The sequence below is a fragment of the Aricia agestis genome, chromosome 4 (assembly GCF_905147365.1).
Source record: "Aricia agestis chromosome 4, ilAriAges1.1, whole genome shotgun sequence".
Taxonomy (NCBI): Eukaryota; Metazoa; Arthropoda; class Insecta; order Lepidoptera; family Lycaenidae; genus Aricia; species Aricia agestis.
The window spans coordinates 17,320,866-17,333,482 of NC_056409.1; the positions used below are offsets into that span (position 1 = coordinate 17,320,866).

The 12,617-nt window shown below is 35.7% G+C and overlaps 1 protein-coding gene across 2 annotated transcripts; it reads left to right on the top strand.

The window, feature by feature from the left end:
- The first annotated feature begins 5,113 nt into the window (after nt 1-5,113).
- Nucleotides 5,114-11,736, top strand: LOC121726569 (transcriptional adapter 2B). Of its 2 annotated transcripts, none has more exons than XM_042113977.1 (10): nt 5,114-5,294; nt 5,400-5,459; nt 5,565-5,706; nt 5,837-6,054; nt 6,166-6,238; nt 6,739-6,892; nt 7,463-7,676; nt 10,121-10,194; nt 10,457-10,598; nt 11,428-11,736. In XM_042113977.1, the coding sequence occupies exons 1-10, from the start codon at nt 5,184-5,186 to the stop codon at nt 11,566-11,568; spliced, it is 1,329 nt and encodes a 442-aa protein (XP_041969911.1). In that variant the 5' UTR covers nt 5,114-5,183; the 3' UTR covers nt 11,569-11,736. The 2 variants fall into 2 exon arrangements, with proteins under 2 accessions (XP_041969911.1, XP_041969912.1); XM_042113978.1 differs by having other exon boundaries at nt 10,126-10,194; nt 11,428-11,515.
- The last annotated feature ends 881 nt before the right edge of the window (nt 11,737-12,617 follow it).

Consider the following 12,617-nt stretch of genomic DNA (forward strand, 5'->3'; position numbering starts at 1 on the left):
CAAAAATACTATGTTGAAGTTATTTGCCTCTTGGCGGTGTTTTTCATACTTAAAATATTTCTTATTTATCCAGGTATCAATCATTTTCAATAATATTTTAAAATAAAACATCTACGGAACCCCATTAAGAACAGTGTCCCATCACGCATTGGTTAATATTTTGACAATTGACGTTTGCGTTTTGACATTTGAAAGTGACTGTAAGTTTTTTTAACGTTTTTTGACATGCTAAATTTTGAAAAGGAACCTAGCCTCCTTGTGAGTTGTGACTTGTGAGTATAGCAATGAATAAGGAAACAGATGGAAGTGACAAAACTACAAAAAAGTGTAGCCAGCGCCAAATTGCCAAGAATTAAACATGGCGGTCTATAGTGATGGGACACTCTTTTTGATATTTGTCGAGGATATCGATAAACTAAGATGTTATATGAAATATGAAATGAAATGAAATATATTTATTGCAAGAATGTAGTACATTACATAGGTCTTTAAATTAAAAATACTGTTCTAAACATTCTGCCATCCAGGTGGCGTGCAAAAGTCAAAGTAAACATTTAATATAATATTGAAAATTAATTTATAGAATTACAAAATTAGAATCGATTACAAAACGAAGTTCGTAATTATTAAATTAGCATTAAAATATCCATTAGAAGTCAAAATAAGTAAAATTCATAAAAAATAAGCAGCAAAATTTCAAAATTACAGTAATAAATTCAATTATAATTATCCATTAGAAGTCAAAATAATGTCAAAATTACAGTAATAAATTCAATTATAATTCATATATTCTTGGATACTATAAAAACTTTTTTCTGCAAACCACTTTGTAATTTCTCTTTTGAATACTAGGTTATTAAGGTCTTTAAAATGATTTGGCAATTTATTATATATTTTGATGGCATTAATGTATACATTTCGTTTAAAAATATCAAGCCTACACTGGGGCATATATAATTTAAATTTATTTCTTGGTGGGGCGGTTCTTCCATTTGCATTTGCACTTAGTATAAAGTATTCTGGATGCTGTTTCACAAAAACATTAATATCTCTTAAGTACATACAAGGTAAAGGTAAAATGTGAAATTTTTCAAATAATGGTTTACAGCTATCCAGTGACCACGCTCCACATATTGCTCTAACGCATTTTTTTTGTACTCTAAAAGCTCTTTCAACTTCAACTGAGTTGCCCCACAATAATAGACCGTATGAAAGTACAGAGGATACATAAGCATGGTAGGCATTTAGAGCTGCTTCAACCGATACCAAAATTCGTAATTTTTTTATTGCGTAGACAAATTTTTCCAATTTACTACAAACATGTTCTACGTGTAATTTCCAGTCGCAGCGATCATCAATTATTAGTCCTAAAAATTTTGTGTTATTAACCATGTCAATGTTTGTATTATTATATTGTATGTCAAGGTTAATTTTTTGTGTCTTAGAGTGTCCGAATTGTATAATTTTTGTCTTATTTAGATTTACTTTTAAGTTATTGTTTTCAAGGCATTTTAATATTTTGTCAAGTATATTTTTTATTAAGTTTTGAAATAATTGATTATTTTTACATTTAATTGCCAAAGTTGTGTCATCAGCGAATAATACTGTTTTATGATCAATAGCATTGGGAAGGTCATTGATATAAAGTAAAAACAGAAAAGGACCTAGGATACTTCCCTGAGGAACGCCAAACGCATTAATTAAAAATTTTGATCTGATAACTCTTTTGAAACCATTTTTTAATCTGGATATTTCTACACATTGTAGACGATTGGATAAATAATATTTAAGCCAATTATTTGCCTTACCTCGTATGCCGTAACATTCAAGCTTGTAAAGAAGCAGTTTGTGATCTACAAAGTCGAACGCTTTTGTCATGTCATATAAGTAAGCGTCCTGTTATATTATACATTATATTGATATCAAAAATGATTTTTTAAAAATTATATAAAAAAAATCATTTTGTCTCTATGTATTATAGTACATAGAGACAAAATAGGCAAATATGTTTTTTTTATATAGGAGCCTCCTTAATTTTAATAAAACTATTTAATTTATTTTAAGTTTATTAATTATTATTTAAGTTGCCATTATTGATATCGGGCAAAAATTACCAAAAAATCGGACAAATACAAGTTGGCGAGCACGAAGGGTTTACAGTTTATTTTAATTTTACCATCAATTATTATTAAAGTATGTATACAACTGAGTATTTTGTGAACATTTCAAGTGCCTACCTTTTGCAATTATTGATATCAAGCATAGCAAAAAAATCACGTTTATTTTGGGGCTCGGTAAAATTACAAAAATTTTAGTAAAAATATAAATATACCGATCCAAGGACAATTTTTTTTAAATTTCTTCACTTTTTTGACGGACTATAAATTAATTAAAAAAAAGCAAATTGGTCGAAAAACTTGACCGATATATCGCTATTTTTTTCGCGATATATCGAGACCGATATTGATATTTTTTCAAATATCGATGTATCGATATATCGATATTTTCTTTCAATTTTGACATCCCTATAATACGACACTTTGACAGTTTATGTACCTCGGAGAACCGGAACATAAAATGGCGAACCGGCCACAGTATTTTGATTTGGTACAGACCATTATGCCGAGTCCACTCTATAAAAGTCAATGGAGTAGAATAGAATAGAATAGAATAGTATTTATTTCCAGGAAATTTGTTTAACAATGGTTCTTAATATTTATGTATGGTATCAAAATTTCTGCCTCATTGGCGTGGAATTATTGTCTAATTATTATTTCAAAACATTTTCTTTAGATCTTATTCTAATTAACATGCAACGTGCCTTAAGTAACTACGTCTTATTTTAAAAGATCTTATTACATATTTTAACATAATATTATAACAGTAAAGTCAAAAACATACATTAAAGTCATTTGATAGTTACGTCATAGTATTTAAAAGTATAGTATTCGTTGAACCTAGCGCCTAGCACCGAGCACGGAGCATCTTCTTCAGGTACATAATTATTGTTTTTGCATAGCCCTTAGCGTGTTTACACTTTGGTCCACACCATATATTTTATAAAAAATATTTTTCAGTGCTTGGCCAATGGCCAGTGCACCATCAGTGTACTGTATAAGGCTGCGTTTCCACTGAAGCGGAGCGGAGTGGAGTCGAGCGGAGCGGAGTAATGTCTATTGTGACGTAACGGTGTCGCGGTCGCTAGTGACCGCCTGAGCGCGAGTACGCACCGCACCGCTCCGCACCGCCCAGCTTCGCACCGCCCCGCTCCGCTGTCCTCCGCTCTGCACCCCGTTGTCCTCCGCACCGCTTCGCGTCGCTCGGCTGCGTTTCTATGAATATCCGCTCAGCTCCGCTCCACCCCGCTCTTGCTGTTTCCATTGAAGCGGAGCGGAGATTTCGAGCATGGTGATTGGTCAATTCGGGCACCGCTAAGCTCCGCTCCGCTTTAGTGGAAACGCAGCCTAATATATGGCCTATGGGGCCTGGGGTCGTACTACGAAAACAATAGGCCTACTACGAAACTGTTTTGAGACTGAAACAATCGGACGAGAATGCTGCGTCCTGCTCTAACAACGTCATTTCACGTTTGTTAGAGTAGGACGCAGCATTTTCGTCTGATTATTTAGTCTTAAAACAGTTTCATGGTACTAGGCCAATTTTGAGACAATCATACGAGAATGCCGCGTCCTACGGGAAACGAGATGCAGGACGCGGCATTCTCAGCCGATTGTTTGAGTCTCAAAACTGTTTCGTAGTAGGCCTACTGTAAGTTACTGCACTACAAAATGTACTGAAAAGTGAAAACCAATGATATTCTACTTATACAGATATGTTACGTACATACTATTTTCCGGCTTATATCTCTTCTGAACAATTTTCAAATTCAAAATTGCAAGCATTGAAAAATTTGACAGATAAGTGAAACAAAAGATACGAAAAACCATAGATAAAGTATTATAGTATAGATGTAGTCTTAGCCCTTCATCGCGTGGCCATTTTGTGCTTATTTTCGTACAAGTAGTGTGCGTTTATTTTCTTGAATATTTCTATTTGTCGATTATTTCGAAGCACATTATGATACAGGAAAGAAAGTCAATTAGTTTATGATATCGATTAACTATAGTTCAAGTGATGAGAATCCGTAAACACACGTAAAAAGCTATGCAATTTTTATAGCCAAATTATTAATTGATGTGACATTTTTAGCACTAACGAATAAGGGAATTAGGATTAATAAACTTATAAATTATCTTTTTAGCTTACAAAAATACCGATTGAAAAGCCCAAAAAACGTTGTTCAAAACTTATGTATTTAATTAACATTAAATACATATCCACGTGTTTGAGGCATTCTTTGACCATTCTTATGGTTTATTATTTAGCGGAACCACAAAACTCAACAATATCTAGCATTAAATGTTCACTAAAAACCTTTATTAACACTTTTATTACATGAAATATGTAGACCGACACCTTTGTTATTTCCTAGTAAGTAGGACATAACATTACACGCTTTTGACGCTTATACACCGATATAAGGCTCTCTCCAGTCTATAGTACCTCAATGCGAAAAACCATTTATATCAGCGATACGATTCTCTTCTTCTTTCTTTCTTCGCCTGAGCTATGACGAAAATTCGATTTTTCCAGATTGTTAGAAAAAATAATTGAAAATGTAAATAATCGAGGTATTTATATATCGAGGTAGATTCCATGTGTTTTGTTTACTTTCGAGTAATAATTGGTACATAGTTGGTACATTTTCGATACACGCACGACGTCATTTTCAATTTTTTTAGGTAAGACAAGACGCAACACGTTCGTGACTGCGCTAAACAACGGCCGTATTTGAATCTTCACAACGCGCGCGGTAGTAACATATCTGCTTTGAGTTTTTCATCATCGGTGAAAACAAATTTCTCAATAACGCTTGCGTAATGCGTTATTATCGACCACAACGACAGATAACGACCGATAAATGATAACAACGCGCCTGTCTGCTGCAGGAGGCTTTATTTTTTGTATATTATTTGTATTCTATTGTCTGTACTCTGTACTCACTAGTCACTACTCTGTAATCGTTGATCAATTGACAATTCATTCTCAAAAATGGCGGACGAATTATGAGGTTCGATGCCAAGTTGTTAAATTTCTTTGATTCCTGATTTTATCCGAGGAAAATGTCTTTTTCTGATTTATACGCTAAATATAATTGTACATATTGCCAAGAAGAAATAAATGGTGTACGCGTACGGTGCTCAGAATGCAAGGATTTTGATATTTGCTTGCAGGTAAAATCGTTGAACAGAATTTGTTTACTGTTTTGGCGCTAAATTTGAAAATGAATTTGAATGTCATGTACTCTTGAAATAATACGGTACATATTTATTTTACAGTGTTTTGCATCGGGCGCGGAGATAGGACCTCATAAAAATGATCATTCTTATCAATTTATGGTATATTATAATTACTTTATTTTTATATGTTATCTAATTATTTTTGTCCTCTTGTTATTGTTTGTTATTGTTATATTACATGTATTGTTCTATTTTTCTATATAGGATTCTGGAGCTTTTGGGATATTTTTGGGACGCACAAGTTGGTCTGCTAATGAAGAAGTAAGATTATTAGACGCTATTGAACAATTTGGATTCGGCAACTGGGAGGATATCTCAAAACACATTGAAACAAGAACTCCAGAAGGTAAATTATTATGTTTTGTTGCACAGTTTTGAACATTTTATAGTAATTTTGCTGGTTTGAAACTTTTGTGTCACTTGTAAGGAATATACACTTTATATTATATGTATATTTTTCAAATTTCTGTTTGTAGAAGCAAAAGATGAATACATAGCGAGATATTTGGATGGAAGTATAGGAAGGGCAACGTGGGGAAATGTAGAGAGCACAAGTCGACCATCTCTGCACTGTCCAGACAAAGACGAGGGACCTCTCAGTCCTGGCACAATCTCCAGGCTGCCGCCGTTAGCTGTTACTGCGGATGAAGCTGCTCAGCTAGGCTACATGTCAAATAGAGATGATTATGAGAGAGTAAGTAAAAGTCACCTTATTTTTTGCGAACTTGGCCCCCTTGGCCCATTGCTTTGGCCTTTATGTAACTCCGTTAAATAATTGCTTTTAGTAATGATAAATTTTGTCTAGGAATATGACCATGAAGCGGAACAGTTAATATCCACATTGTCTTTGAATGCTGATGATGATGAGCTTGATGTTGGTAAGCATTATATATATATATATATATATATATTTTTTTTTTTGTTATCTATGGACACTTCACACCACGTCAGTTTGGCCCTGTGCTAAGTACCTGAAGGACTTGTGTTACAACCTACAGGTACCAGACAACAGAAATATATTTAATACTTATTAGTTATTACTATACATATTATATATAACTATTTAAGATTTTTATTATATTATACACATGTTACATATATTATTGCATATACACATCCAGACCCAGGAACATTGAAACTTTTTGTTCTGTTGGCTGGAATCAAACCCGCGACCTTGGCTTGAGCTGCCACACAGGGCCACAGAGGTTGTCAATTTTTTTTGGTATTGTTGTATTCACATTATCATATAACAGTACTAGCAAGATATTCTCTTGGACATCATTAACAAGCATAATTCTATAAAAACCCGTTTATTGTATTGATTTCATTATAATAATATTAAATAGTGTTTATTTTAAATGAGAATATTATATTTCAGCATTAAAACTAACTCAAGTAGATATTTACACACGAAAATTGCGAGAAAGAACGAGAAGAAAGAGACTTGTCAGAGATTTCCAATTAGTGTCTGTGTTCTTCAATAATCAACGGAACAAGTCAAGGACTCTTACAAAACTTGCCAAAGAAAAGAAGTAAGTAACCAATGTCATACACAAGGTTATTATCCAAATGGAATAGTGTTACTTGCGCAGCACTGCCATTACGTTGTTTTACATACAAATAACCAAGGTGATCACACGGCGCCCTGCGTGCGACAGCAGCCCCCGAGACGAAGTGGGTACGACAACACCCCCTGGTGTTGTCGTAATAACGCTGCGATGACGCAGCGCCAAACGGCAGCGCAGCGTCGACGCGACGCTGACGCAACGCGCCGTGTGGACTGGCTCTTAGATAAACTATTATAATAGCAGAATATTGAACTTACTAAGAAGTAGTTATAATTATCCAGCTAGTTGTCATCAAAATTAGTTGTGGTTCTTAGTAAGTATACTGTGATTTTGAAACCCATTATAGTTTATGCCGGTTTCTTATCCCTACATGTAGTAGTTTTACACATAATATAAAGGTTTAATAACTGCGCTAAGCGTAATTATTGTATTGCAACGAAGCGATGCAAAATGCAGCGTGATACCGATTCTGATACATTAAAATATATACTATACTGCTCAGTGAGTACTCTGCTTATAACACGCAATCTACAGGGAGTTCGCTGAGCGTCTCCGCTGGACGGCGCAATTCTACGGGCGCGCGGAGCAGGCGGGCGTGGTGGCAACGCTGTGGCGGGAGCGCGAGCTGCGAGTCCGCCTGTCCGAGCTGCACCGATACCGGCTAGCTGGCATCACGCGGCTGGAGGAGTGTGCGCACTACGAACAGCATGCTGCACATAGGAAGCACCCACATGCACCACAGATCGATGTGAGTCCTTTATTACAAATTGATTTACATTCAGTGTGTGCAGTTAATCTATATTAATATTATGAAGCGGAAGAATTTGTTTGTTTGAACGCGCTAATCTCAGGAACAACTAGTCTGATTTGAAAAATTTCAGTGCATTTATCGAGGAAGGCGATAGGCTATATTTTTTCACGCTAAGACTAATAGGAGTGAAGAAATAGAAGATAATGTGGAAAAAACGGAGGAAATTATTTGAAATTGCTTTTTATCTTAAGAAAAACTAGAGCAATTTTTATGATATTTGGCATACTCGAAGAATAGACCATGTGAAGGAATCTATTAGGCAAAGGAAAAATGTACAGTTTCCGTGAAATTCTAAAATTACGCGGGCGAAGCCGCGCGGAACATCTAGTGATTGATATTGCAATGTCGTGGAAAAGTGTGAGAAGTAGAAGCCACTGTCGTAAGTCACTTTCTAGCAATATTGCCCCAATAAGACTTTAAACCTGCCAGCCTATGAAACGAGATTTATTAGTTACTAGCTGTTGCCCGCGACTTCGTCCGCGTGGACTATAGTTTATAGCGCGCGATGTCAACAAAATTGGTTTGACACCAATTTTGTTGACATCGCGCGCTATAAACATAAGCTTTTATAAAAAAACCCTGGCACCCCTTAAATCAATACAGCTGTCCAGTGTGCACACAATAAGTATTTCATTTTTTTATATTAAACTTTATATTTTATGCCAAATTTTAAAGCTTATTTAGCCCCCAATTACACAACTTTACCCATAAACTATATATCATTGATAGGTTTAAGGTTACGTCACTGCACAGATAAAGTACTGAGTTATTTAATACCTACCGTAGAATAGATCAACAATCGAAAAAAATCGAAACTTACATGGAAGATGATACCACCTCTTATAGAAAGACTTTTGAGCAAGCGTCAGCGCGATGTAGAAGACGCACGGCGCCATCTATTATGAATTTTTGGAACTAACTTAATTTGAACAAATTTACGCATTTTCACTCCCTTGAAACTTTTTTTTTCAGTAAAAAAGGAGCCTATGTCCTTTCTCAGGCTTTAGACTATCTGTATACAAAATTTCATTACAATCGGTTCGGTAGTTTTGGCGTTTGGCGTGAAAGCGAGACTGACAGACAGACAGAGATACTTTCGCATTTATAATATTAGTATAGATTATGTGCACACTGCACAGCTGTTTTTGGGTATTTTGATTAATTAAGGGCCGCGCTACACCGGAATGGCAGCGGCGAGGCGAGCACTTTCAGCGCTGCCATTCCGGTGTAGCGCAGCCCTAAGAGGGCCAGGGCCAGTTACCAGGGTTTTAAAAAGTTTTTAAATTTGACACAAATTTTGTTGACACCGCGCGCTATAAACTAAAGTCCACGCGGACGAAGTCGCGGGCAACAGCTAGTTATGAATAAAAACAATATATAATAAAGTAGGTATGATTAGTTCTGTTACAATAATGAAGTAAAAAATAAAACGCCATCTGTTTTCATATATTAGAATTAAATTGCATTGATATATTTTCTGGATGGAATACAGGCCAACACGGTACACTCGAACTCCTTTATTTTAGAGCGCCTTCTGTTGTCAACTCTTCATTTTATATGTTCTTTATTTTATGTGTGTGTTTGTAACTGTGATGTGCGCAATAAAGTATATTCATTCATTCATAATGCATGCATTTCTAATATATTATATTAGAAATGCAGTAGGAGTTCTATAAGATAAGATAGATTGATTATTATTATACCAAGTGATAATATTATTAAACATATTATTCTAACGTATTAAAAACTATAAACAAAAACATAATAACTAATTATAAGTATGATTAGTTCTATGTTACAATGAAGTAAAAAATAAAACGCCATCTGTTGAATCGTATTAGAACTAAAATGTTCATTGCATCGATATGTTTCTGGATTTTTTATAATATTATACATAAAATATATTTAAGATTTTTGAAATATTATTTTAATACACATCCAAGACCCAGGAACATTGAAAACTTTTTGTTCCGCCTGCGGGACTCAAATCCAGGACCCCTGGGATGAGCGCTGGCCACGCGCAATGCGAAGTAATTTTCATCGATATTTTCATGGAAATAAGATATTTTCCCACATCAAAATGTAGCCTATCACCTTTCTCAGACTCTAGAATAACTGTGTACAAATTTCATTGCAATCGGTTCAGTAGTTTTGGCGTGAAAGCGAGACAGACAGACAGACAGACAGACAGAGATACTTTCGCATTTATAATATTAGTATGGATTACTTATTACGCAATAGCGAATAAACGCTTGTCTCATTAATCGTCGATATAATATAACCGCGCCATTTCCTGCTGAGTTTCAAAAATAAATTTTTCGGTTCTTGAAACCGATATTTTTGTTGATTTATTTGAACCCTATAACGATTGTTTTCGCCAGGGCAGCAGTGGGTGCCTGGACACCAATCAGACAAAAGAAACAACTCCGAACAACACTCAGGGATCAAGAAAAAGGTAAGCTTAGTGTTGCAAAGTACTTATTATATCTATTATTAAAATTTAACAGTAGGCGAGACAATGCTAGGCACATCACACAACGTTGCAGGGGCGCTACGCGACACTTTACTCTCCATTGAACTGACGTTTTGAGTAACTCCGCTGCCGTAGTGCATATTAGCTCATACAATTCCATACAAAGAAGTAGTGTCACCTACACTACGTTCACAGTAAAATATTTTTGAGATATGGTTGTAATATTGCAAAACGTGAATTACAGAGAAGGAGAAAACGTCTCAAATTCCACCAGCCCAAAGTCCACACGGGACGGAAGTACCGGATGTGGATGCTTCAAAAAGAGCTCCTGCGGCAGCAGCAGTGTAGGATGTTCGAAGCATCTTCTGAGTTCTAATGAAGTGCAGGTAAGACGGAAAAAACATGCACTTCTTTTATGAAATTAACTAAAAGAATAATTTCTAAGTTATAAGTAAATAATTCTTCAAAACCAGTGGCGCATTTGCCTGTGTCGAATGGTGCCATGCATAATCCAACTTTCAAGTATAATTAGGCTTAGACCTCGGCGGTAAATCCTTGATACGCCTTTGAGAAAGACACGTATGTTAGGCATCACATAGACTCCAGGTTCAAAAGCATAATGAAAATACTGGTTTTATATTTAACGAGCTTTAGCCCGCGGCTTCGCTCGCGTTAAGAAGTATTATTATATACAAATTTCATCCCCTATTTGAACCCCTTGGTGTTGGAATTTATCGTAATCCTTTCTTAGCGGATGCCTACGTCATAACATCTACCTGCATGCCAAATTTCAGCCCGATCCGTCCAGTGGTTTGAGCTGTACATTGATAGAACACTATGTCAATCAGTCAGTCAGTCCTTTTGATTTTTATATAATACTAGCTGTCCCGGCAAACGTTGTTTTGCCATATAAATAATTTTTGGTATGAAAAATAGATGTTGGCCGATTCTCAGACCTACTCAATATGCTCACAAAATTTCATGAGAATTGGTCAAGCCGTTTCGGAGGAGTATGGCAACGAAAACTGTGACACGAGAATTTTATACAGGGTGTAACAAAAATAAGTGATAATACTTTAGGGTGTGTACGTGTTCCTTGTAGAGAGTTCACTGTGAAAGTAGCAGCTCTGAAAGACGAAAAAAGATATATAGATTTTAAAGTCAACATTTAAAATTATACTTGTCTTAAAAGTTATACATCATATAATTTTTCAGTTATGCAACGCGCTGAGCCTATGCGCGGGTCAGTACGTGACGCTGAAGGGTGTGCTGCTTCGGCGCGCTCCCGCCGCTGACTGCGACGCCGGCGTAGCGGTGCGCCGCTACCTGCGCGCCGCCGGCTGGCTGCGCAACTAGCGATAGTGTCTCTAGGCCTTCGACCATTATGAGTGAGCTATATTTGTCTAAAACACAACAATAGACTGAGAAATCTAATAAACAACGAATCGTCAACCATTGAAATGTGCATCAGAATAAGTTACATAAAAGAACACAATATTTATTGTGCTCGATGCTACGAATAATAAAAACTAAGGAAACGCAACTTCCATACTTCAACCGTTTTGAATTTGGTTCCTTGTGGAGGAATGTGTTTTTAAGATCCAATAGCATCGCCGTGCTGAGCGATGTCGTGAAAAGCTCACGTCAATGAAACGATTCTATTGGTTCTCAAAAACACATTCCTGACAATACATCTCTGGTGGAAACGCAGCCTAACACATGAAATAAAACCATTGACAATAATTGTCACTTGTATTACACAAAATTTATGCATGCATTCGGGATACATGCATAAAGTATGCATGTATTCGGGTCTCATTTTGTAGACTCGTGGAACAAATTTTTTGACACAGTTACTCTTCCTTATAGTTTTGATTATTCGTAGGCTCGATGTAAAAAATCTATAACTAATCGCCTCGCTAACAAGTTTTCGAATCCAAGTGTCAGATCTGGCAGTAGTTCGGACCCTGAAGCCTTATTATTCCTCTAATAATATAGAGACGCTACTATGCTGCTGCGCAGGCACTGTGCATTTAGTGTAATATATTAAATAGACTGTATTTAAATCTATTAAACTTTAGTTGCAGAATGTAGGTATGTAAGGACTTACAAACTTCATATGAACTAACGTTCGCGTCGCACAGTGCGGGTATAATGTCGTAGAATATTTTATGTTCTATAAAATATTCTACGACATAATACCCGCACTGTGCGAAGCGAAAGTGGGCAGTGCATATTCAATGTTGCGTACTACCATAGCGCGAGATCACTCAGTATAAACCATGACCAAAAAAGCCAACTTTCCACCTACATTTTATTTTAACATTATAGTACTATAATTCAGTATAAATAACTTCTATGATAATTTTAATGGCATTAAAAACTTATACTTTTGCAAATAATAT